The 27871-nt window shown below is 38.6% G+C and overlaps 1 protein-coding gene across 4 annotated transcripts in view; it reads right to left on the bottom strand.

The window, feature by feature from the left end:
- Positions 1 to 498: 498 nt before the first annotated feature.
- The window catches only part of CRCP (CGRP receptor component), a 40033-nt gene continuing 12660 nt past the window's right edge, over positions 499 to 27871 (bottom strand). For all 4 annotated transcript variants that reach the window (XM_014953106.1, XM_014953105.1, XM_014953107.1 and 1 more), the window contains 4 exons: positions 25227 to 25325; positions 21862 to 21956; positions 10135 to 10192; positions 499 to 1756 (listed from right to left, as the gene is read on the bottom strand). In XM_014953106.1, coding sequence (XP_014808592.1) covers positions 1613 to 1756; positions 10135 to 10192; positions 21862 to 21956; positions 25227 to 25235 — 306 coding nt within the window. In that variant the 5' untranslated portion in view covers positions 25236 to 25325 and the 3' untranslated portion in view covers positions 499 to 1612. The remainder of the gene's footprint in view (positions 1757 to 10134; positions 10193 to 21861; positions 21957 to 25226; positions 25326 to 27871) is intronic.

The raw sequence follows: 27871 nt of genomic DNA on the forward strand, positions 1-27871 counted from the left end.
CATGTCAAACAACACCAGTGACTGCTAAGAGTAAAAATGCTAATTTTAACATTAATTTTACATCGTTGCATGATATGCTCTACTCATCTCTTTTGTTTTGTTGCCCATTTAGAGAGAAAATATATAGTGACCTATCACAAAAACCACCAAGGACTTCTCCCCCCTAATACTATACTTACCCGGTCAAAACGTACCTTTAGTCTTCCGCCTTGGAACACGTTTAATGGAAGATAAATTACATTTAAGAGATAAAAAAATACATTTTCCAATAATTTCCTTTCCTCTCCAAACATCAAAGAAGCTTAAAATATCACGGAAATGCATATCATATAACCCCCAGACACTGGAAGTTATCACTCCCTTTCATATATGGCCCAGCTAAAGGTCAGAATGTGTAAATTCTTTGCATAAAAACCAAAATAAAACCATGACAGAAGTGGGGAAAAAGTCACAGATTCTGATTCAAGGTCTTACTTCTTTTCTATAAACCACAAAATTCCCAGGATGTACTTCAAACTTTATTTCTATTTCCAGTATATCATAATAATTACAAAAGAATGGTCTGCAGTCACAGTATAAAACCAGCACCATGTGTAACTCATGACTTACTGTGTGTGTACATATACAAAAGATTTATTATAATCATCAATGCTTTCAACGTTAAATACTCGATCCTGAAATCTTTAATCAGAAAAAAGCTCAGTACACAAAAAACTCTGCTTCAACCAGGACGGATCCTCACTCTTCTAAAACAGATTATTCAGTGTTGACTCATTCGTTTATTCCATGGTCGACAGCAGGTTCACAAGACTGTGACTTGGCTATAGATAAATATCGAAACAAACATTCAAAGGGAAAATATACACCTAAATGTTCTGTTGGTATTACTAAGAGCCTTAACATTTGAGTCCAGAGTCTCAACTGCTATAAACCGGTGCAACCCAGCTGATTTCAGTGGCAATATGTTGTTTTAGCTGGTGACCTGGATCTCTCTTTTATTGAGCACGGACTGTCAGACGTCCCTGAGAACAGATACCCTACCAACACATCCTCTCGCTTCCGTGATGCCAACAGCCTACTTGAGAGCCTCTGGCCAGATACCAAGCAGTTCTTGTGCATCGCTCTATGTTCTGCTCACTGAAAACAGCCCTTTTCACAAACAGCTCCCAAAAGTTGGCTTTGTATTGTAGACCGTATTCTGAAAACCAGTTGGGCAATTCAAAAGCATATGAAAGCAATTATAATTATAGTACTGCTGTGATAATGAAAACATTGCCAGCTGTATATAAGCCTATTCAAATGTACAGCTGTTACATGGGTAATGGAAAAAATACAAAAGCTTCAGATTCTGTGCCCCATAAATTTTCAGACTGCTACATTACAAACCCACTTACTACCATTCCTGTTTATGACAAAATGCCAACACAATGGTGTCCTTTTCCATGCTTTCTTGTAAACAATTGGTTCCCTCATCACCTCCAAGCAATAAAAATTGTAATATATTTTACAATGATGTCCAATACAAGATTAAACTGGTATCAAGTAAAAAAAAGAAAAGTATTAGTTGATTCTCTTCTGGTAAAATTGTTGCCAGCTTTGGTCTAGATGCCTCCTACGCTCGGTCACCTTTGTCTTCGGTTGCCATTGCCGAGTCTCTCTGTTGTTCTTCTGAATCCCCTGGAAGAATACTGGTGACCGTCTGGAGAAGTGACTCAATCTGCTCTTCTGTCAGCCTTTCCTCGCTTTCTTCTACCATCTGCAGGTCAAAAAAACCCACCTATTGTAATCATTAAATCCATACTTCCTTCCTCAGCTCCAAACAGAAGGACTGAACTAATTGGGAAATGCTATTCTCAATGGATGCAAGACATTGTCTGAGCTCGTTACAAGAGCATTTTACAAAGTGGAACTCTTACAGTATTTTAAAAAAGAAAGAAGAGCTCCATTGTTAACCACTACAATTGGCACTCCATAATGAGACCCTGCTCTCTTTACAAGGAGAAGACCATGCTCAGATGAGGCTTTCCTCACGGGTTTCTCCTAAAGCCTCTCTCAGCCTACACATCCGTATCCTGAGCCAGGCTTCTCATTTAGCTCACGTGCAGACCTACCTTCCAGCCCCGTTTCCCTAAGTTCCTGCCTGTGCTTTCATGTGAGAACAGAAATGAGATAACCTAAGAGTGGTTACCGAACCTTGGTATCTTATCCAGCACCTAGGCTGTAAGTAATCAGGCCATAAAAGAAACCACCTAATCCTACAGCAGCTATACTTTATTGGAATTTGCTTAGATTGTGAGATTCCTGAATATAAAGGGATGTAAAAGCTCCGAGCAACACAAAACATGCTGTCACAAACCAACAATAAAATTCTGTAAGATTAATTAGGGACCTACTCTCACTGCGGAGCTGTGGGAACTCTTATATCACTGCTACCAGTAAAAACAACTACCCTAATTTATAGGCAGCTGTTAAAAGGAAAAGCTTGTGAGAGGACTGGAAAAGCAAGCCAAAAGAACTCTTCAAACGCAAATGAAACCAATTAGGATTGCGGAGCTTGAGATTTTCTTTTTTATACAAAGTCCTTTAGAATGTCCTTTGAAGAGCAGTGATTTATATTAATTATGGTTCCAAGTCAACGCAGGTTTAATCAGTTCTTGCCATAAATTGTCAGCTATTCAGATGCATCTTGCCTTCTAAAAAGCAGAGTGGTATATTCAATTAACGTTTTATTTCTTCAATGTCCTGTGAGCCCTCTTTGCACAATCTGATCATCTTTCATCAGCCATTACCCTCAGATCCTTGACGAGAGGAAGGCGAGCACGCTAGAATCCGCTCATGTAGCAAAAGGCAGACAGTGAATATCCATTTGCAAATGACCTGGGGACTCTCCCGATCAAAGGATGGAATTCTCTGGGGAGCAGCTTTCCAAGTACAGTTAGTTCAAGAACTACTGTAGGATCCTGGTTTGAAAAACAGCCCTGGCTCTCATTACTGCCAGCTGCTATACGATACGCTGTGAGTTAAAATATACTAAAAACCCTCCTAACATTACCCTTCTGTGTAAGCAACTGCTGCAGCTACTGAAGTGGTATCGGATAATTGTCTGCTGGGCTGCGTTTCAGAGGGGATCAGCAGCTCGACGAGCACACCTTGGGGCATCAACATTATACAATAATGTATGTTGCAGCACATACACACACTCTTTGTTGCTGATACTGCTGACAAAGCCGTTACTCTTCAGATGACCTATGCTATTAAGTCCTGTAGAGGATTATCAGCCTGGTTTTTGGACTGGATTATAGTGTTATTAATTACTGTTACATTGAACTTTAAAGGTGACAGCGCCATCGCAGCAGGAACCGTACAAAGAAAAAGCCCACATCCTTTGGACAGGCAATATCACTTAAGGCAGAGTGATTTATCTCTTAGTGGCCGATGTCTCCTGCATTCGTTACCATCCCACTGCTTTCTGATCTTCAGAAAAATGGCACCTTGCCTGGTGTACATTTGATTTATTGCATCACATAAGGTCCATCCTTCTTCCCCATTTAAATTTTATCCCTCCCTACACATCTCCTTTCCCTCTCTTCTCCAAGTGTTTTCTCCTTCAGGTGCTTCCTTCAGGTAGCCAGAGTTAAACGCAAGGATTTGATCAGAACTTAAACAGATAATAGACAGCCATTTCTAGACCAGCATCAACTCTTCTCGACTTCTGCGTTTAAGGCAGAATATACTTAGGCAAGTGTCTCATCACGGCTTCTTACGCACTTCCCAGTGCCAAATGAGTAATGCCCCAACTCCCAGTATGAACAATCAGGTTGATGTCATTTGTACTGGCTGAACACAGAAGGCTGCAAGACTGACAAACTGCAGATACGGCCGAGGACATTGACAGATGAGCTCTGGTGATTGCTCTGGCAGTTTAAGAAATCACACTTTACCAGAAAGTTGATGAAAGAAAATAGCCTCTCATGTTTCAGATGCTTAACTGATGTCTCATTAGAGTGTTGAGAAAAGCATCTTTAAAGAAAGATGCTGGAAACAGCACTGAGGAGTGGGTAAGGCAGCTCCAAACTCCCTTCTGTTGACAGATCCATAGTCTCTGCCAGAGGAAAGTGGTAATTACTTAAAATGTGTAGCAAATTCATCAAGGGCTCACCTCTCAGTGCCTCGGAGCCACGCATCCTTACTCCCAGCTCTCACAGCAGGAACCACTGATAGACAAAAATCTGCATTTGGCAGGACGGACAGTTTAATACTGAAGTTGATGCTTCAGCACTATTTAGCTATGATACTATTCAAGAGCTCTAAGGATCAAAAGCATAAGCTATAAAAATCAATTTTTTTCACTCTTCGGGTTAAAAAGCCTGAGGAGCGATTTATGAAAATATAAGCAATTAGGAAGCAGCAAAGCAGCGTGACAAAAGGAAAAATTCAAAAATTAAGCACTGAGAGCACATAGAGGCAAATGAAACTGTCCTCCAGGAAAACAGATAAAGGGAAACAGAAGGTCACTCAGAGGTTTATTTTAGATTCAACAGATATTCGCACAATCTTCTGATTTACAGCTATAAGACAAAAATACCTTTGCTACTTATATTGCTAAGAAATAACGTTATGATGTTCAGAAGAGAAATTATGTGTAAAAAAAAAAAAAAAGCCTAAAAGGCAAAAAGAAACAATTGTATTCAAGTACCTACTTTTCCAGCAAGAATTTTACCAATATATGAAAAAATATCTACCAAAAAGCCTTACTAACCTCTAACTTGCAACTGCCTGAAACTGCCCCAGCAAGAGATTCAAGCCATAAGCAGTCAGGAATGTGAAGTTTATACTAAGGAAAACAAAAATGCAAATGTTTTTAATAAATGTATGACATCAGATGTTTGTGTTGGCAGTGCCACACACCCCGAATGGAAACAGATTACCTTCACAGATGATGCCACGTGCAAAGCATAGGGCACCATCACTCCCCTGAACTGTGCATTTTCAATATTCAGGTGTTTGTGCAAGTAACAGAATTGGACAATGCTGCAGGAACACGATTGATAGATAAAAAGCACCCTGATGTGCAGCAACATGAAGGTTGTCTCCTTCTCGGGGCTGAGAACAAGGATTTTTTTGAAATGAACACAAGAGGAAGGCAGTGAACCGTGGCAGCTCTGCTGCTTCTTGCAATAAATAATTCCCCAATCATTACTGCTTTTCAGCATTTATACTATACCAAAATAATGGCAGTGGTTGTGTAGCAAACGTTATTATCAATGTCATTCATACATACATACAGTATGTATTTTCTATGAAGTGCAACTCTGTGGCCAAGATCCAATTCAGTCAAGTCAGGCCTCAATATCAACTTTGATTTCACTCCAATCAGTAACAGTTTTTTAATTCTCATTGCACCACACGCATACAGGAAGCAGTTTTCACATTTCATTCCCCCCTCCAGCTAATGCTCTTAAATGATATCATCTACAGGGTGACCAAAGAAGGACTCAAGGAAGGAAGCAGGAAAACTTTACTTGGTAACTTAATTGGTATAAAATTCTTACAGCTAAAAAAAGGAGGCATGTTTCCCCTTGCAGCTAATGTATATCTTCCAAGCCTGAGTGCCTAGAGTTCCTTCTTATTTTATTGATAAATGTATCGATAAAAACAGATCTTCAGAACTCTGGAATATATACAAAATATTCAGAAGGCAGCTGAAGCTACTGTACTGCTCACCTCTGAAAGCAATGCCACCTTTATTTAGAAGTCTAATAACCAATTTTTCACCTGTTTAAGCACCTTGTACCTACTGCTGTTAAGCCACAGCTTATGCAGTGACTGAATTTGAAGTAGTCAAGAGGTACAACTAGCCTGACTGGACTTTAAGCTTAAAGTTAGGCAAGCATTTACTGAATGCAGAGTATGTCAAGAAAAGGGTGCCAATTCTGTTCTGCCTCTCCAGATACATCTCTGCACGGGCTTCCTATCACAGCAAAATGAAACGTGCATCCAACATCCACCACTGAACCTCGCTACAAGAGAAGGAAAAGACAAGTCTCTTGCCAACTGCAGAATTAAACACTGGCAGATGCCTCGCTCAGTAACGTAACCGCTGCTGGGAACCAGAGCTGGGCTTATTAAACAAATGTGTATGTGGAATATTGTGCTGCCGTGCAGCCTGTCCCAGCTGCACATTGTAACAGTAGCTTTTTTTTTTAATTGAGTGCTATGTATCAATTTCTCAGAGGAACAAAACAACCATAATTACCAAATCGGAACGTAATAGCAGAATTACATTAAGCAGTAAGTCACACTAAAAGTTGCCGATGACAGGATGTTATTTTCAGAAGTTTTAAAAGTTTTTATTTATTGAGAAGGTAAATCTGAAAATAACAGCTAGCCTGGCTATCAAGATATTTTAATCCTTGGAATTGTTTACTCATAAAATAAGCATGCAAATCTGTATACCCATAGTGCCATGTATACATGTAAGCACAAAATACGAACACAGACACATTACATATATCTATATATACACACACACACACTTGTTTTTTTTTTTTTTTACTCGGTCAAACAAGGACAAACATTTTAAGCATGTGCTTCCCCTAATTATAACCATACCTTATCTACTCTGCTTACCAAAGTAAAAGCAAGTATAAGAGACTTCATCACCCTCCCTGTGCTTCTTTTAAGCTTTCAGTGCTAATGGTTATTTCATTTATACTCCTGAGACATGACAATACACCGAAAAGGTTAGAGAATAAAGACACACTTGAAGAACCATAAAAAGTTCTGAAAGAACTGAGAAACTGTCTCAAGTAATATTTGATGGGTAACAAACCTCAGTGTCAGAACAATTTGTGGGTTAAAAGCTATTGTTTGTTTGAATAATAAGCTAAGAATTCTATTTAAAAAAAAATCATCAGTAAACTGCAGTAAAAAAGGAAGAGGGGTTCTGATCACTTCCAAAGCTATCAAGCACATAATGTACCTCCAGTGTAGGAGGTACATATTTCATGAGAAAATGACTACTACTTCCTCCTTGGAGCAGTAATTTGTTCACCACCAACACGCTAAAAGAAAAAAAAACGCATTAAAAAAAGGAATAAAAGACTGAATGACTGGATTAATGTCCCTCAGAGATCATTAACCAAGTATGCAAAGTGGGAATCAAAATATATTGCTGAGAAAATAAAATGTTTAATCCTCTAACATCTTCTGTTTTCCAGAAGAACACTTTATATTATTATTTTCTATTCAACAATAAAAGATAATCTGCCAGGCTGGTTATGCAGAGCACACATCACAAGGTACAAAGCTCTCTGAGAGGGAAATCTAGTTTTAAAAAGCACAGAATTAAAATCTACTTTTCCAGTCAGAAAGAAAAATGTAGAGCAATTTGTTAATTAGAAAGGATGATACTTAATCTTCAAACCCATCATGGTTCAGCATGAAATAAAGCTGGACCACTGTCATGCTTAGATCAACATCACTGTCTTTTTTTTCTTCCTTTGTGAATTACCAAGCCAGGAAGAACATATGTTAAAGATTAAAACAGGAGGTCAAGATAGCTGCAGTGTGTACAGTGTTTTACCCTGTGGGATATGAATTAGAATTTCATGCTCCTTTTGTTGCTATTGTTGTTTGCAAATAAATCCTGGCACACAGTCCAGAAAAGACAAATATGAACAATACAGCAATTTATGCATTGAGACTTACAAAAGCACTGGAGATCAAAAGATCACAACACAAATTTGCCTTTTAGCTTAAGTATAATTTTATCAAAATTGATTTATTGTTTGCATACTACTAAAGACAGGGGATTTTACAGAGGAAAAGTAAAGAACCAAAAAGCTGGAAAGGCAAAAAAGCAACAAGGAGTAGTAAATGGGACTGTCCTCCCACATCAGCTGCTAAAAGCCTATCAGGTAAATCTGACTGCATTCCACAGACAGGCAGCGCTGAATAAAAAATGGAGACATCAAAACTATTTGAGCAAGTGAGAGACAGAGATATGACTTGCTTGGCATTTTGTTTAAAGCTGGCTTTTTAAAAAATAAGATTGACTTGCCTGCATTACATGAAGCGGTCAAAAGTTTTCATCATCAATTCCAGGAGTGACTTAAAGCTTTTGAGTGGCAGGGGCAAGTTCAATGAAAAGAGAAACAAGGCAATTTTAGACCTAGAATTTACTTCTCTGTAGGTTGTCTCTCATCCATCGACTGCAGTGAATTGACTTGCCTGCACAAAATCTGGCTATGGGTAATCTTCTCCCCACTGACATCAAAGAAGAAAACGCTGGTAGCCTCTGTGGCTCTGCATTATTTTACACTCAAAGATGATGAGAGAAGACAGAGGTTTTCTGTGTTCAAAGATGCTGCAGTGCTACACTCTCTTTCCCCTGCCCTCACCAAACTCCAAAATGACTCAGGACAGCAATTGAACAGCAAAATTATTTCCTTGCTATTGCTCCAGTCTCTGTATTTCACTAACAAAGATGGCCTGCAGTTTCCTAGCAGTTATTGAGCTCAAAAGCTCTTTGATGTGCTTTGATGAAAGAGTAAGTGTACTGCAATTTTGGGGAGGTCTAATTTAGCACAGTGTTAACAATCCAGTCAACCTAGTTTACTGTAATACTAGTTTTGGAGAAACTTGCCCTGAGAATTACAGGGGTATGGCAACGGAACAGAAGTAACTGCATCCCCGATACTTCCATGATTATACAAACTCGGGCTAGTCCCCAAATGTATGAATATTACATTTTTCACAAGTTGCTTTTGATCATTAGAGAAGGGTTATGTACCAATAATGGACTGATACTGAACTCAAATCTTGTACCTCTATTCTGTAAGTTTTAGCAATGAGTTTTACCTAACTTTGACATTACAAACCTTGGAATATTGAAAGTACACACTCTGAGGAAATCTGACTTCTAATATAAAGGCCCAAGTTCCTTATACTCGCCTCCTGGACTTCAAACATGACACAGGAGCAAGACTATTTTCAATATTTTATGGATAGGTAAGATAATGAGGAACTAGGTAGGTTAACAAGGGAGAAAGACAGACAAAACCACACAGTCCCTTGAAAACAGCAAAAAATTACTGCATTTAAAGGACGGAAAACCAGACCATATATGGCCTAGGGAATACAATAAATCTGTGCCTAAGCCCATGAAGCTAATAAAGGTATGAGACAGGCTCTACACCATCGCTTATAAATAACTTCCTAAGCAAAACTCACAAAGCCTTAATGCTCTTGGTTGGGCTGATGATTGACACTGATCTCATCAATCACAAAACACAGTATTAATTCCTCAGCTAGAAGCATTCTTTTATGAGATGCCTTCAGCATTACACTGTCTGCTCCTTGGCTATGAAAGATAAATAGTCCTACTGGTACCTCTTTAATCCTTCCCTTTTTTTTGCAGCAAAATATGATCCCGTTACTACATAGTTTGGTTTCAGGATAAGATTGTAAACAGATGTGCTTAATGTAAGAGAACTTTATTAAAAGAATATCCTTATTATAATAATCCCTTTATTACCACAGGATTTTGTATTCCTAAGGAGATACTTCAGAGAGTATAACCATCTATTTCTACTTAGCGACAATCCCTCTTTTTATGCTTAACAGACTGATAACAGCTACTTCACATCAGAAAGTCTGTTTATATCCATTTCTCATCCTGCACCACTGCGCAAAATTCCGTATCAGTGATTACTCACTCACTTTCAGCATGTTTAGTTTCACGATACCATAAAACCCTGCCACCAAAACAACCATGTCATCACAGCTGTCAAAACGTGAAGTACTTGATTAGGGAGCAGCAGCAAGAAGACTCAGGTTAAATGTATTCTTAGTCGTGATACTGTAACTAACCTTTAATGACTACGTGGGGCATTTTCACTATGTGAGACTGGAGCAAACAGAGGTGGAGAATCTGGCTGAGAGAAAGATGGGCAATTCTCTGAGGAAGTATCCTCAGAGAGGAAGCTGAGGGGATTTGAAACCGTGAATGTAAAGATGTGCATAAAGGGATACATTCAATCACTGACCATGAGAAAGTAATTATTCAATTGATCTTCAAGGTTAAAGCTGCTTTCGTTTAAGCTTTGAACAGGCAGGAGCATTGTTACTCACCAGCTGGATTTCAACTGCTGTCACAGGCCTGTGGTTAAGCAACTGGAGCTTTTCTGCCCTGTTTAAAAGCAAAGCGTAAAACAATCCGCATTACTATATAATTTAAGGATCCTCCAAAATGACTGGTAAGAAGCAAATACATTCCTGATAGTTTAGTTTCTGACTGAGTTTGCAGTGTGGTTTAATTGCTATGATAATCTGGGTATTTTAAATACAGTACTTTCTTTGTGTGTTTAGACATATTGCTGCTGCCATCTCTAGTCTAAGGTAGGAAGGCAGAGGACCTTAGATCGTTAAGGTACAAGCATTAATTAACATGCACTGTTGCTTTGTTAAATGCCATACAGAAACACCAAACAACTTGTCAAAGATCACAGAGTCTTTTGCTATGAACACACAACCACAAGAACAATTATCATACCTAAGAAGTTACAATCCATTAGCCAGATGGCATTAACTTGTTTGTTCTTTTAGCCCATTGCAAATGCAAAGTTTAAAAAAATAATGAAACAGCTTGAAACCACCCTGCATCCCACACAGTTTAAGCCAATGTATTTTTCACACATACTATAATGGGCTGAGGCCCTACTTGTACACAAGTATCTTTGGGCAAAAATGTCTCTTCATCTCTGTTCCCACACAAATCTACCTTTCTGTTGTGTTTCTACAGCTGAAGCCAGTGGCAAAACCCCTGGGACATTCAGAACCATCATTAAGCTCACCCAGCATCGCTGCTTTTCTGGCTTCATTTTAACCAAACAGCTATTAGCTCTACTTTTTCATCAAGAAATCACAAGATTTCACAAATATCCATTAAAACACTTTGATCGTTAAAATAGAAAAAAAAGGGTGTGAGGGAGAAAATTTCATTGACATTTAAAAATAATTTTTTTTTTTTTTTTGAAGATGTGATCAAACAAGTACGTTCATTAAATTCAAACCACAGCATTTAGGCAATGGCTCTGCAGCCAAAAATTATTACTTTTACACTCTACTTTAATACAAATAATTTTAAAACCAAAGTAAAAACAGCTGTCACATGCCAGTAATGCATATTTCATTCATTTCAGAAGCCCAAAACATTAACATTGACCACATAATAGCAGCATGGCTAACGATCTGAGCCTGTCTTTGTGCTTTAGAACAGAGAAGCACAATAATACGACACCCCTAAAGATAAAACAGATGTTTATAAGGGCGTATGAAACAGTAACAAATGCAGTTTTATAATAAAAACATACAATTACGGTGTAATAATAACAGATACGATGAGTAAACAAACTTGAACATACATTTGAGGGGGGGGAAGTCTTGAAGATTATTACTTGACATAGAGCAGCCATCTATTTTCAGCAGCCACCTATTTTTATGCAGCACCTCCACCACAGACATTCATGCCTTAAAGTGAGAACTGACAATTAACATGCACAATCTTCCAGTCTATGATACAGTAGTAAACTATGATTTTGAAGAATAAAAGCTTGGAATTTGTTATTATTTAAAAGGCGTCTTTAATGTATATTTAAATTGATTCTGGAGCTTCCCCCTGGTTTATTGGACCTGTGGGTGGCTTCCAGGAGAACACAGATGCTGTAATTCACAGCCCCAAGATCCCCCATGGAGGCGTTTACAACCAACAGGTCTGTGTCTGTGTATCTGGAGATACTTCAGAGACACCATCTCATTTCAAGTGGCCTCCGACACTGGCTGCCCTTGAAATCCAACAGCAGCCAACAATTTATAACATCATCAGGCATTTCAGTACTTCATCATTCATCTGTGTGCACCAGTACATGTCCAAAGACTGGGGTGTTGAGACCTCTCAGAAGAAGCCTTGGAGAGGCAAAGCGTTGCTCTGGTGTGCACACATACACACATCTATGTGTCAAGAGACTGAATTTCATACTCAGGAAGGCAGGCAGCTGACTCCCAAAGAGAGTAAGGCCCTTCATTTAGCCACCAAACACACAGAACGAGCAGCACCAGCATAAAATTTTCCTGGCTGATGTCTCCTGGAGGAAAAAATGCTGCATTATCACAGATGGGATGATATAACAGACCCTCTTCAGCTAAATGTCCATGACTGCAAGTGTCACAGTGGTGGGAACAGGACTATGAGAGACCACAGCTCAGTGAAGACCAGGGCTTTGCTGATACCAAACATTGGGATTCATTATAGCAGAGGGTTTTGTGACGTGTATTCACAGCCCTTAAGAACAGAAAATAGTTCTGAAGAGGTAACACACTGACTGTTGCTTTTAGATCCAGCCGGCCAGTAACAAAACCAAAATCCTGAACAAAAAGAAAATTTTTAATTGTTTCACCTAGTCCCTGAACCATTCAGTCATCCTTTTTACAAAATGCTGGAAAGTAATTTTAATCATGACTTCCAGCTTCAAAAGAAAAGCTTGCAATTTTAAAATGCAGCATTTGTGAAATACTAACAATTCACAACAGAAAGCTCCAAGAAATCATTTACCATTAAAAGATGTCCATAATTCAACATCTTGAATTTACATTTCTTTTACAAATGTACCTATTCTTTTCCCTTTCTAAATTTCAAAATTGGAGAGGGGCGTAAGGAATTAGACTTCATAAAGAAGAAAAAAAAAAAGAAAAGAAGTCCATTTTAGTCAACCACAGAACTGTTCAAAAAGTCTGTTTAAAAAACCAGCTCAAACACTTGGGGAACCACCCTATCCTTTCAATCTTCTTTTCTACTTCTACAGAACCACATCAGAAGATTTTTCTCAGTCTTCAGAAAAAGCTTGCATTAAAGTGACATTTGGCACCTGGGTAAATGCCAGCAAGAGTGGCAGCTTTCACATCGATTTCAGATTTCACAGCTAAAAAGATTATTTTTGCTGAAGAACAGGAAGACCTTCCTACCTGCACAACAGCCTTTCCAAGCAGGGCCATCAATCTACTCCTTAAAAACAAACAAAAAAAGGTGCCTAAATATGTTCCTAAAGTAAATATTTTAACAGTGGTTTCAAAGTGTTTTCTAAGAAACACCAATTATCAACTCAGTTTCTTGATCTTGCCCACATCTATTTGTGTTGCATATAGTAGCAAGGATCACTACTCCCATTTTACAAAGAGTAAGGCTGAAGGAACAATTAAGCAGTGACTGCTTTAAAGGTGTTGGGGTTTGGAGGTGTAAGAACAGGGAAGAGAAAATGATTCAGCACACGGCAGACGAGGCTGCTGGGTTCTCTGAAGGCTCCACTAAATAATGCTCAAAAGGACTGGCCAAACCTCCTCCTTCCTCCTGGAGTTTCTGCAGTGCCTGGAGAAGGCTCAGTCCTTGCATTCATGAACTGTAAGGTGCATCCAAGCTGCAAAAATAGAGGAGGAAGCTGGGGAGAAGGTATTTTGTGCCAATTATGGTGTAAATCAGCATTTAAAGGCAATTCCCACTGTAGTGACCACATTCTTTGTTCCCTCCTGCAGAATAACTGTTCACATTTTTCCTCCCTCTCCTGTTAACAACCCCTTGGCAGCAGAGGGTTTGGTCTTCAATTCTGAATGCTGGGATTTTACAGATGACACAAAGGAATCAGAATTAGCGTGGTTAGCCAGAATCATTAGATTGCTTTGGTTTTGGAGAATCCAGGATGAAAGCCAACTATGTTTCCATTGGGGAGAAGCAGGGAATACACCTCCTTTGTTCTCCCATGCTGATCATATCTATTTGGCAGTTTGATGTTTAAAACAAGAGACTTTTAAGAGCATGGCTGAATTTAACACTGAACTGAGATCACCACTGTTGGCTGCTTTATCGTCAAAAAGTGAAGGTATTTATAACTGCTGCCATTTATTATTGTCATAAGTATGTAAAGGACAGAAATAAAACCTTAATATTGACGGGAGACAAGTGCTGATATCTTTTAGACCAGAACTAACATCAAGAGCAGGCCATTTAAGGAATCAATGAGAGAAAACCCACACCCTCATAAAATTGTAGCGAAAGACATAACTGCCATTAGGAGCCAAAGTCCTAACAAAGCTGGGTAAAGAATATTAAACAACACCTTCAGCGTACCAAAATCTGGCCAATTCAGATGAAAGATGAAAGATTTACTGCGTTTTCCTCAACAGCAATGAAACTGCCTGGTTTTGGTGCCTGGAGCAGTTCACGGAGGTGCAGGAGCTGCCGCACTGGTCCCAGCTCTCAATGTTATTTGCTTTATGGTCCCTGTCCAAGCACGTGCCTGTGCCTCAGTTTCCAGACACCTAACACAGAAACATCTTCAGCTCTTACAGGAGAGCGATAAGGATATCTACTCGTAAAACTCTTCCCCCTCCTCCCAAAGCCCTACTTACAAAGACAGATTTTTAAGTTCACCATTTAATGAATTCATACGAATTTCTCACTGCACTGTTCGCTCACACGCCACTTCTGAGATCAGAGACTTTTCAAACAAGTCTTTCTTCACTTTTGCAGCAAGACATATTCCAGTCCAAGCCTACAGCTCCACCACATCTCCAGATAACACGTATTATTTGACTTTTACAAAAGAACACAGAAGATAAATTTTCTCATATTCTCATTTTTCAAAGCAACATCTTTGAAATTTGTTGCCAACAAAACTTCAGAATATTTTGAGTTTTAAAAATATGTGCAGAAGAGAGAGAGATAATTTGCAAGTAAATCATTAAAATGTGTTATCTGAAAAATTTCACGCTTGTTTTTGATCTGCAAAGCTCCCTACTGGAAAAATGACTCAGAACATCAAAAAGGAATTAGCAGCAGGGTGCAAAAAACCAAAAGCTACATAAATGACATATTTCATCTGAAGGTGCTTGTGTAGTGTTTCAGGGCTTTAGAAATTATGAACACTAATTAACACTAAAAAATAATAATCTTTAGACATGTTAACATTATATAATTATTACTTAAGCAATGCATTTGTTTTATATACATAGAAATTGAATCCAAAGACACAGAGAAATGTACCCATTTTCAGATGACAGTTATTTGCCAGTTAATGTAAAATTTTATCTTTTCTCTTGCGTTTAGTAAATATCCGCCTCTAAGATTATTTAAGAAATACCAAGCAGGTGTGTGTGCAAGACAGGAGGTCCCCATGAGCAGTTTGTCCTGCTGTTTGTACAGAACACAGACACACACTCTAAGTTCACCATCTGAGATCAGCTCAGAGGACCCTTTTGATATTTTGGTCCCAGCTCTTCTTCCTGCCTGGAATTTCTGACCTTCCTACTCATAGCAAACAGAGCAACCAGAAGATTGCTGCTCTTGGCATCCCTTTGAACCAAACACAAAATACCTCTGAAGTTCAACGCTGAAATAGAAAACTGGATTCTTCAGCCCTCAACACACAGCACGCAGCGTAACACTGTGTGCAGGGCGAGTTGGAGCTCAGCACCCACTGCACCAACTTTTTCTAACACTGACACCAAAAATTGACTGTTAGGATCAGAGCCTCTGTGTACCTTGAATTTCTTCCTAGCATATACACATATTAGAACCTAAAGACCTACAATTCCATCAAAAATAAGTTTTAAGGAAGGCAAAGACAGCAAGCCTGAACATGCATCAGTGTCAGTGCTGACTGCAGCACTTTGCATGGGCACTGACATGATAAGCCTGAGTTTAGTTCATGCTCCATTACATCTAAAGAATAAACAGAACTTTTTCCAACTCACATGAATCCATCTTTACACTTTCCACAGCATGCATGTTTACATTCACGCTCATTAAATAAAAAGGGTAACTGTCCCATTCAACTAAACAGAAGGTAAAGAATATTTTCAGCTTAATTGCCCCCCAAAAGTAAGTCTCTGTATTTTCCCTGTACTGCCTAGATTTTAGTAACACGGTTTGGAATACGAAAGCTGCTTGTTGAAGAGAAGAATACATACAAAAGATGAGTGACGGCTGAAAGCCATTTTCTCACATAAAAGCAAGATTCCCCTAATCAGAGTTAATCGCCCGTTATGCAGACTCTTTCGGGCCCTGCCCAGTGAGAGCTCCCCACATGGCAATTACTGCTGGCAGCCCCAGCAGAGCCCCCCGCTTCCAGGCCACAGCCAGCAGCAGCACAGACTCAGCCCGAGCCAAGATCAGCATCTCCAGCTGAGGGCAAAATGATGTGGAGCAGACTCAGGGACACATAAAGCTCAGGCTGCAAGAAAACATGGGCAGTTATGGGAGAAGAAGATGGGTCTGAGGTGTCCATTTGAGGGGAGAGCGTATATTGTAGGACGTGAGGATGTAGGAGTAATCCTTCACAATAAAACTTCACAAGTAGTGTAATCCTTCACAATAAAAAAAAAATTATATTCTCCTAGAAGACCCAAAATATAACCACTGTTATTTGCTCAAGATGACACTGCATATCTGGGTAGCCAGGATGGACAGCACATTGCTACAGCACATAATAAATTCACAGATTCTAAAAAAAATAAATAGAACAGTTACATACTGTTGTGTAAATTAAGACAAAATGTATCACATTCTGTCAGCAGTGAGCAAATATTTACAGCATTTATATTTTAACCATAACCTCGTGTCTGGGTACTGCCCATTTTTTAGCTCCTGAACTCCTAGACTGCACGGAAATATATATGCATGCACATTTTCTTTTTCTAGTAAGAGATCCATAGGCATGGGTAAGAAGAGAACAGTATTCATGCCAAGATACAGCACACAGAGCTATAAAAAAACCCCCTTAAAACATCCGTGACTGTGCAGAGGCAAATTTATCCTCGGGATGTATATTTTTTAGTTGCTAGGAAAAGCATAAAGTAACAGCATCGTGCATACCCATGTATTTGAGTCAACCACAGCAACTCAAGTCAAATATCAGCTGAATCAAGACCCCAGGATCTGGCTTAGGGATGAGCATTTCTGAGTGTGGTCTGTGCAGTCCCAGCACCTGCCTGTGCAGGGTCTGTGCAAACCTCCACAGGGGCTACTGCTGTGCCTTCAGTGTCAGCACCTCTGTCCAGGATGAAATCCGAGGGCTGATAATGGTGTCTGAATACAAAACACTGAGCCACGGATCAAAGGGTTAATTCCCCATCAATTCAGGGGGAAACACAATCGTCTTTTTAAAGACTACTAAATGATGGTATTGTTAAACCAGCACCATCCTGACTTTCGAGTTGAATATTCGCTTTCAATGCTCAGGAGTAGACAAAAATTACAAAGTAAATCATTCAGCTTTCAATACTGTAGAGGTTTATATTTGTTGTAGTTTTTGGCAGTAACGAGGGAAAATACTTTCTTAAAGTACTACTGATTTTCAGCCCAACACTTCCTTGAATGTGTTGATTTAAAGACGGAAAAGGCAATGTTTATGTCCAATTTTTTCAAATTATAATAATACGCAGTGATTGGAAATCTGATTATTCCAAAATTAGATCCAAGATAGGCTATCAGTAACAGGAAGAAGTACAAGTAGAGCCAATTTTCATTTAACCACAATTACAGAGTGCAAGCTTAATAAATGTTCTTTCCATGCAATGCCATCCACACTACCTTAGAAAATATGAAGCCATTCCAGGGACTAAAACTGGAAAATTAGCTGCTAGTGGCAAACTGGATTTCCAAGTACCACATGGCTTACTGTACTGTGGTGTTAGCCAAAGCTTGAGGCCTCAACAAGGTAATAATAAAATTCACTATGATGTCAGTTCAGAGCCTTTTTTTTAAAAAAAAAAAAAAAAAAAATCTCAGTTCTGCAGTTTCAATTTTACCAAAATAACTGATGACAAGGAGAAAACTGTGCTTTACCATACTTTCCTGACTACATCAGTGAAATATATATTTAGATGTCTTTGAATTTATATATTTAGATGTCTTTGAATTTGCTCCATTTAGCAAGGCAGCTATCTGAAACGACTCTGAAAGGTTTAAGCTGTTTGTACATGTTAGTATTGATTTTTAAAATTTGCCTTTCAGGAGAAAGTATATTTTTCTGCCTGTAACACTAATCGCAAAATGGCTGGCTGCCAGCAGAAGAGAGATGCTGGTCTGTTAACCTGGTATTTTGAGTAGCAAATATGAGCGGTTACAGAAAGAAGAGGCTTGAGGTGATTTTACAGGAACTGCACCATTTGCCAGCACAACACTGTCAGCTCTGTAACTGGAGTGACAGAGTGTCAGGATATCACAGAAAGCCTGACGAGCAGTTCATTTTGCACAGCTAGTATTGCAGGTTTGCAGAAGGAAGGCAGGAAAAATGAGAATTCACTTGATGAAAAGCTCTGTTCTTGAAACAAATGTTCCTCAATTCTTGGTGCTTCCCTGGATGGTGTCTGGTCTTTCTTCGCTGCCTGGAAATTCTCAGATGCACTGGCACAACCTAGTGCTTGAGTGCTGCAATGACACACTAAGCGGGGAAAGCTCATCCATCAGGATTTTAGATAAAGCTGCAAATCCTCCTCATATTTAGAGCCCTGAAGTCCTTGTATTAGAATAGAAGTTGCTGAGCCTAACTGACAGCACAAACTCACTCCTTAATTGTTTCCTCCTTGATTAGAAGCAGAGACGTAACAAGGAATTTAAACGGCAGAGGAAGCGGTTTAAGCTGATGAGGTGTTTCTGACTTGTTGTGCCTTCTAACCAGATTCACTATTCCTCTTGCAATGAGAAAACAGAAAATGCTGCTTTGCCCCCACTGAGGTCAGACACCAACTAACGTATATCTTAAATGAAATCAGCTACCTTCAGAAAACCATTACCAGCAGCGTATGACCAGTTAAGAGATTAAGGGAGAGAGCACATCTTTGAATGCCTTACCCAGTAGCAAAGAGACTCAAGATCATTACTCTTCGTGGGAGGAAAGGTCATTACAGCGAGATCATGAAAGCAAGGTCCAGGAGAGCAAACATTGCAGGTTCTTTCCTCTCACAGGGGCAGAAAGCTCTCTACCAGATAACTGGAACGAAATCTCGAGTGAAGTCTTTTATACAAATACCACCTCCATCCCACAGAATGGAAATGATTAAAGCCTTTAGTTTTTCATCTAACAACAGAGCAGTGTTGAAATGGTCTTGGTTACGAACCAAAGGGTAGTTCAAAATTTCCTTAGACCTATTACTATTTTAAGCGGTTTAACATAAAGTGCATTATATAGTGATTGCACACCATATGCTTTCTGTGTTTTGGGGAGAAGAGGCTGCCAGATGGGCTCCGATACTTCTAGCTGAAGTGTCTGAATGGAAAAGATTAGAAAAAAGAAGATGTGCCAGGATCACACTAAACAATTCTGTTTCTTATTTTGTAAAGTACGTGGCAAATGCAGAGCTGGCAAGTTCTTTACTAGATGACAAAGATATTAACAAAGTACAAGTTGTGGAGGATGTTCAAGAAACTAAAGTATGACAGCCCAATCTGAGCTCTGATAATCTATAAATGCAGTAAATTTGTAACCTAAACTAGTGGTTGGCTGCTCGCTTTCATCCTTCTGCCATTACGCAGAAAGAAATGACTTGGGAATAATTCTCCCGCTTATCCTACAGACTGATTCAGACAAAAAGGCCAGAGAGGATGATACCTAAAACCAAAGGCACCTCCTAGCATCCCTAAAAACATAAAATCATCAAAAAGCTCATTTAAACCTTGTAACTGTTTCTGCCTTTGCAGCAGCGCTGTATTGAAGGTCACAGAACAGGCAGGTGGGGGAAGGCGAATATTTGGGTAGATCTACAAAACAGCTGGGCACTATGGCAGATGGAGGGATTCTATACCTAAAATTTTCTGTTATGACCCAACTTCAGTTGGGATTCAGTACTTCTCACTTGGAGATCCCATATGGAGGAACAGATGCAGTCAACATGGTAACAGACCTTTTTGCAAGGGTTAACCTGGTCAAACCTGGTCCTGGTCAGATTCTACCAGAAACAAGTTTAGAAATAAGCTTTAAAATAATAATAAAAAAAGAACTTATTTTGCTTTTTTAACCCCCACTGGCTTTCTGCTGTGATCCAGCATTCTTTTGGTGCCTTCCTAAACTGCTGCCCTGTACAGACCAAACAAGCTTATTTCACTTCAAAGAAGATGACTGTTTGACATTACCACAAATGAAGGATTCTCACTACTGACTCAAGAAATATTTTGCTGCCCATTTTAAGATACCTCTTTCATTTGCATACTATCAACTCTTTACTGTAAACAGAGTATTTTCTCCATGCTTCAATACCTCCATGGCAGAAAATAATTAAGACACCTTTGCCCTCTGCAGAAATTAGTATCCTGCTACATAAAATGAGCGATGGGAGAACTAAACACTGACACACCGACCTGGCAGCTTTAGTTCTACAAAAGAAAGCACTACAAGCAAAGCTGCAATACCAGTGACAAAGCTTCCAAGTACTAGCATCCCTGTGTCTTGTGAGCAGAATTGTAGGGAGGGGACACTGAAAGTCAATGAAATAGCTGACAATCTGCTTTCTACTCAACTTGCTATGCTTTGGACAGGGTAAAAAGTTGCCTCGTAGCACTGCACCCTCCAGATGCTCTCACTTTGCATTTCTTTCTGTGACACAACCAAATTATTAGCAAGGGCCTCCTTCCCAGAGCACAAACTCCTTGGGAATCCTTCCAGCACAGAAGAAAAATGCACTCAGTGTCTATACAGCATAAACTACTCCTTTGTGGTGGAGGAAGAGCCATTTAGAAGCAAGTAAATCTTTTCTCTTTCTGCTTTAAAAATCAGATGACTGATTAGAGCTATCCAAGCAAGCAGCCAACTGATTAAATTTCTTTTGGGGCTGACTATATTTACAAGAGGCTTTGCTCACACTCCGCAGAGAGGTTCAAGAGGATTATGGGTTTCAAGCACTGCAAAGAGGCATTCGCACCGCTGCCAAAGAGGGAAAGTGCCCCTTTGAGTCTTCTTGTAACTGTGAAGGAAATCTTTTAATTCCTATGCTGGACTTCACAAAATAAGAAGAATGAACTGCATGTTCAGCTTTACTAAAAACTATGGGAGGGAGGGAGGGAGAGACAGAAGCAGAAAGTGTGTGGGGGTGAAGATTGATTGACACAGTATTTAGGCAACTGAAATGTACCTCTCAGAAATCCTAATGGACATAAATATCAGTGGACAAACAGCATAAAAAGAGAAGTTGAACCTCTTAGTGTGCTAAACGCCAGTTAGAGAGCTTAACCCTGAGAGATGGTCTGTAGCAGCTGGGGTTCACAGATCCACATAAAACTTAACTTCAGAATAACATTCTTTCCCACACATCTATTTTTATTTTATTTATTACATCCCTGCAATAAAGCCACCTTTTTTCACCTCTTAGGAATGAATGCACTTTTGCTTAAGGAACTTTATAAAAATAAACTGATCATAAACCAAGGTTGGGTTTTTTTTTATTTTCAGTTCTCTTACTGTGTTCAAAACCCATTTGTAACTTACAACTTCTTCCTCAGCAAATATTTGATGAACTCTACTTTGTGCTTGGATCATGTGAAACTATGCTAAAACCCAAAATACTGACAAGAATCTGTTTGAGAAATACATTGGCAAACACAGGCCTACTTAAGGAAATACTCATCTGTGTAGGCGTTAATGAGGGAAGGAAAAGATGTTTGGATGAGTATTTAAATAAATGGCAGAAAATACTTAAAATATGTTAATCAAAACCAGCCAGATTATCACATGTACACAATCCCCTGTGTACACAGCGATCAGTTTTTCAACACATCCATGAGTTTATACTTTTATTCAAAGGCACATTTCTACTTACTTGGTTAGTTTATGGCCTTTCATTGCTGCAAGGAACTCTCTCACAGTCTCAGGACTCTGGTATCGACAGGGTGTTTTTGAAATGTACTTCAGTGTCTGCAAGGGATAGGAAGGAAGTATGCATTATTTCACAGTTACTATTTGCTTTACCAGTTGTGTATTATACAAGCTGATTTTGAAAAGGCTCCTTGGTAATAGAAAAATCAGGAAAGTCAATTCAGGTTTTGGGGTTTGGCTTTTTTTTTTTTTAAACAGTGGGAAGTGCTTTCATAAATCACTTGCATTTTTTAATAATACTATACTGATATTTGCTGAAGAAGTGCAAAACAGGCAATACATAACTACAACATTATGTAATAGAAATTACATTAGTACTTATCCAGAAAGCACGAATGAATTTATTCAGTAAAGACATGACCCAACTGGCTCACGACACAGCCAGGTGGAATTACAGCGTTGACACTTCCCTCTGTGGCTCTGGACGGGCATTTATCTGATCTGTTCAAAGCCCAAAGTCCCACATGGAAGAGTACAGGAAAGGAGCAAGTTTGAGCTCTGTGGAAAAAAACCACCTGCTGTTTGTGAAAGACATTTGTTTCCTTGGTTTGAAATAATCTCAGCTGATGCTAAGGCTGCGATCAAGACATACTTACAGTTGTGCTGAGTAGCATCACTCAGATTTACTCTTTCTTTTGAAACCAATAAACATTTACAGATTCAAAGCTAGCTTAGAAAGGTACAAAGACACAGGATTTAGGGATTTTTTTTTTTGTGGTGCTTCTTTGTTGTCGTTTTTTTGGGGTGTTTTGTTTTTCAAAAAGCAGTAGTGCTTCAGAAAAGCTGAGTGCCATTCACCCTAAAAACCAGGCTACCTTCTGCCAAGTTTTCATGTGTCAGCGATACTCTCATCGCCAACCCGTAAGTTACTCATTAAGCTCTCCAATCTATGGTCATTTTTATCCTGTATATGCATATTTGGGAATGCTTTCTTAAATTTCATAGAAGCAGGTTAGGTGGCTCATCATGGAAATCTGCAAGAATACTGCAGTGTTAGAAATGTTTATCTGACTTGAGATGACTTATCTTTGCTCTGTTTCTTACATCTAACACCTACCAACGTCACCTAACATTTGCTGAGGTTACATCTGTTTTCTTTATTTAAAACATGACACCTAAAGACAGATAATACTGAATGTAATTTGACCCAAGTTAAAAAAAAAAAAAAAGTTGATTAAAAAAACCCACACAAATTCCAGTTCACAGCTGCCTTTTCACTGGAAGTAGCTTAGAATTTTCCTGAATGTCACTTTGATTAGACCCCAAAATGACGAGTTGCGAACAACGAGCATCAAAAGTCAAGGAAATCCTTGCATTGTCTGCATTGTGTGCATCAGCAACTGAAGGATTTAAAGGAATATTGTCAATGCTTGTTTTGAATTAAGGGAGAAAATCTTCATCACTTGATACTGCATAGCTATACATAAAGCTTAAAAGTGTCAATACAACTGACTCATGATGCACTAACTGGATTGCAAATACCGAGACGTGTGGCAGGATACTACATGCACTGATTAACTATAATATTAATAGAAACTCAAAGAGTATCATACAGAATTTTATGGGTTTTTTTCTCAGAAAATCTTTAAACCGAATATTTCATTTGAAAAGTCAGAAGCCAAAAAAAGCTGAATCAGTATTCACAGAGCAGAAAATAACATATACTGGGAAAAATGAGCTACAAGATCAGTATGGCAAATAAGAAAATATGCAAATGTATTTCCAGCGTAATTCCATGAAAATCTGCTATCACTTAAAAATGCTAGGTAAAGGAAAACAGACTTCAACAACACAGGATAATTCATCCTACTTAACAGATAAGAGCGTTGATGAAATATGAATCACTGGTGTTCTTAAGCACCAGTTTCACTGGAGAGATTTAAGAGCCCAATAAGATGTAAGACAGCCCTCCCTTCTCCAAGTTCCATCCCAACGTTTTCAGATAAAATGGAGTTATTATACACCAATAATGCCTACATGAAGTCACCATCTTACCATGTAATAAGATTATTTAATAGGAATAATTTCTTTTGCAGTTCAATCTTTTTCAGCAATTTCAGATGAATTTAAATGCCAGACATGCAGCAAAGTGCAGCTCCAGTAAGTTTCATCTAATTGTTTCAGTACCAATGGATACAAGCCTGCACAGAGCTTATGAAGACACACTCAGCATGAATAAAAACAATCCTACAAGATCAAATTCGGGTTTTCTTAGTCACATATAGAGAAAATGTACCTAGAGTTTACACCAGCTTCACTCCATTCACAAAAGCGAGCATCCTATAGTTATTGAGGATGCAGCAATATAACATGGCAAATAAAGCTTTAAGATGTGTTCTGAGAAAACATACTTACAGGATCTCTCTCAGTCATTTCAAAGAGGTACCGGAAGAGACTGTTAGTCTCCATGAAGATTTAAATTAGATTTTTTTGTAAGCCCCTATTTTATTGAATATGAGGCTCAGGAATTACAACTCCGTACCTTTTCAAACAAAGCCAGAACTAAAACAAAAACAAAGCCTGGGCCAAATCTTATTCACATGAGTAGTTCCACTGCTCAACGGGATTACTCATGCAAGCAAGGCAAAGTGCTTTCAACGTTCTGCCAGTCCTGCTGCTACTCACGCAATGCTCTGACACGGACACAATAGGTCACGCTCCAAGTTTGTTACCAAGTTGCTAATTTGAGATATTGGAAATGTTAATATTTCCATTATGATTTTAAAATTTCATCCTAGCAACAGATCGAACATTGATTACCGATGTGGCATCCAACTGATGTTGCTATCTGCACATGGGATTTTGTTATTCAGGTTGTCTATGTCTCACTCTTTTGACCAAAAAAAAATTTTTTTTAAATATCTATTTTAGTGGGAAATAATTAGTTTAATTCTGTTAATAAGAAAACGTCTGTACCTCAGCTTTGAAATCATTATAGGTGGTTATCATTAGTTCATCAGATGATGGCAAGTTCTGCCCTGGGTCTTAAAAGGATAGAATATTTGGAATTGAAAAAAAACCATAAAACTAAACAGTTAAAATACAAGGGATGATTTATCCTTTTTGTGATTTTAATAAGAGCAGCTGCACGCATTGACAGCGCCGTTTATCCTACAACCTGAATAAAGTGACCACAGAGACTGTCAGGCCAAAAAAAAAATTTACTGTGTTTTTTAACAGGGTAAATTTGATAGGGTAATTTTTAACAGGGTAAATTTTTAACAGGGTAAATTATTAATATACAGAGCTAAGGATCTGAATTACTCCAGGTTGGGCTAATTTGCAAAGGAATTTCACAGTGCTACTCACTTCATACATGATTGTGTTCAGATTCTGCTGACCAGAGCTCTGCTTGTTTTTTCCACTCTCTTTGCGCTGCTGCTTAAGATCAGTCAGTAACTGGAACACCTGGGAAAAAAAACATAAAGGGTTTTACAACATTTGAGAGTATTTTACTTAAACATATTACAGCAGGAAAATATAGATGAACGACATAAAAATCCTACCAACCAGAGAGCAAAACCATGGCTTCTCTGGTGAACGCACCAGCAATTGAAAAATATTTTGGCACCAGAATGATGAAGAAGTATGCCCATTGTTTCTTAAAAAATGTGACTATTTTAAACAGATTTTTAGGGCTTGTTAAATGTTATTCAAGAGCCCCAAGGGAGACCCTATCCTACTTGTTTATCTTATCTCATGCCCTGAACAGAGGTGGGTCATACCCTGCTGTACTGGCACAGAGCTCCCATTGACATATGAGTGATGCTTGAAGCAAAACATCACACAAGTTTATGGCTCTACTGGATTTGTGATGACAGATGTACCTATAATATTAAAATGGATATGTATCTTGTCTCACAGAGATGCAATTTTATATTATCTGCAAAAAATAAAATCTGTCACACTGCCAGGAACCAAGTAAATAAATGCTTGACCTATAGCTGCTCCTGATATTAGTGATCCTATTGTAAGTTCCAGTGGAGTTATTTATAATAGTAAATGTTACAGTGACCAGTATGGTGTTATGATATGTTAAACCACAAAGATTAAATTAGCTCCCTATTTTATCAAAACAATGTAACACACAAGCAGACATTCTTGAAAAGAACGTAATAAAGTTGTCTTCACATTTATGATGCAGTGAATATTGATGGAGGAGCCAGACTCAGAGGGTAAGTCTGAGGGCAGGGAAAGTGGTTTGATTTTTGCAACTGTGCTTTGTCAAATCTGTTGCAACAGCACTGTGTCTTTTTTCCTTATAGCCAGATGTGCACCAAAGTGTTGAGACAGCATCACAACTACTCTTTTATTCCCATATTAAATCACATTAGGTTGAAACTTCTTCACATGTTTTGCTTCAGGCTTTACAGTACATCCAGAGCCAATAACCACAGCAAAGTAACAGACCACTTCTTATTGCTTAATCCCTTAATTTCTAACTAGCTTTGTTAAAGATCCAGTTCCAATGCTATTATAAACTGACAAGTCCATAGAAATAAGAATACAAACACTTCTAGATAACAAGTAGTAAGAACATTGCTGGCTATATATCCTGCAATTACTTTCCATCGAATCTTCTACAAAAAAGGAACACCTGTCAATCCTGACTTGAAAGCCAAAACCCAAACTAGGAGCTTTTATCTAATAAATATTTGAAGAAAATAACAACTCCAAACTCGCAGAAGAAATGTAGGCATGGAACATACAACATGTCAGCCCTGAATATCCCTTTCAAACATGACTTTCTGTGCAAAATATTACCTCAATAAAGAGAATGTTAGCTATGCCAGGCAAACTGCAACCGAGAAGAGGAGCAAACAGAAAGAGATGGGTTGTTTTAGGGGAATCAGAAAAGCCATGCCCCAGAAGCCTATAGCTGCAGAGATCGTTTTGCAATAATCTTGAAATATCTACTATTTTCCTTACTGCAATAGTACATTGTTTTTAACAAACAGACACTTAATACTAGTTTGGCTGACATAATATAATCTATTTCTTAGGCAAGACGGTTCTTTCTAAGTACCTCATTAAAGCCCTTCTAACAGTCAGCAGATGGTTGCTCTGCTCTTCGCAGGCACACGCAGCTCAAGACAAAACATTTCAAGATTTATTTCAGAATGGGATGAAGCAGCTGTGCAACTTCTAAGCTTCGGCAATAAAACAGTTATTAAAACCATTCCAAAAAATTACACTCATAAACAAAGCACTGAAATCTTTCCATTACCTGGCTGAAGTTAAACCAACAAGAACATGACGTTTCTTTCTACCTCATTATAAAATACCTTTGCTCAGGAGAGAGGAAAATAATTCAGAACTTATCCATACTAGAACATAAGATTTTTTAATCATTATTTGCATGCTAATATTTATCATTTGTTATGACAGGGCACTGTAGCTTCCCATGACACCAGATCAAGGTACATTGCTGGCTTCTAGGAATGTTTGTCCTGAGTAACACATCTCAGATCAGCAAACTGCCTCACCCTTACTATAACCTCTAACCTGCTTTGGAAACACCTCAAAATGTTTAAAAAAATTACTGCCAAGCATTCAGAGGTGTAAAACTGCATTTCTTGCACTGGCTTTAATAAAAGTAGGTGTTAAGTTACAGGTTCTTGGATGGCACTACACATCACAAGGTTAAAGTTAAATAGGAAACATTGATTCTAGCAGCATCCACCTGCGAAAAATGTTTGATTTTTTTTCTACAAGAATTTTTATTTGCAATATTAAAGAGACTCCAGCAATTGGTGTGTCACACACGTGACAGTATATTGGCTTCTCATAAGAAAAATTTCAAAAAAGATATTTGAACATTGCTGCCCAGTTACAAAGTTGTCAACATTCCCGATTTGGCATCTGATGCACCGTACGTCAGACAAAGCAGCAGTGAATCCCCTGCACTTGCCCAAATACACAAGTGTTTGAAGATGTGGAGAATCAATTTCTAA

The sequence above is a fragment of the Calidris pugnax genome, unplaced genomic scaffold, assembly GCF_001431845.1.
Source record: "Calidris pugnax isolate Ruff unplaced genomic scaffold, ASM143184v1 scaffold133, whole genome shotgun sequence".
In the NCBI taxonomy this organism is placed as follows: Eukaryota; Metazoa; Chordata; class Aves; order Charadriiformes; family Scolopacidae; genus Calidris; species Calidris pugnax.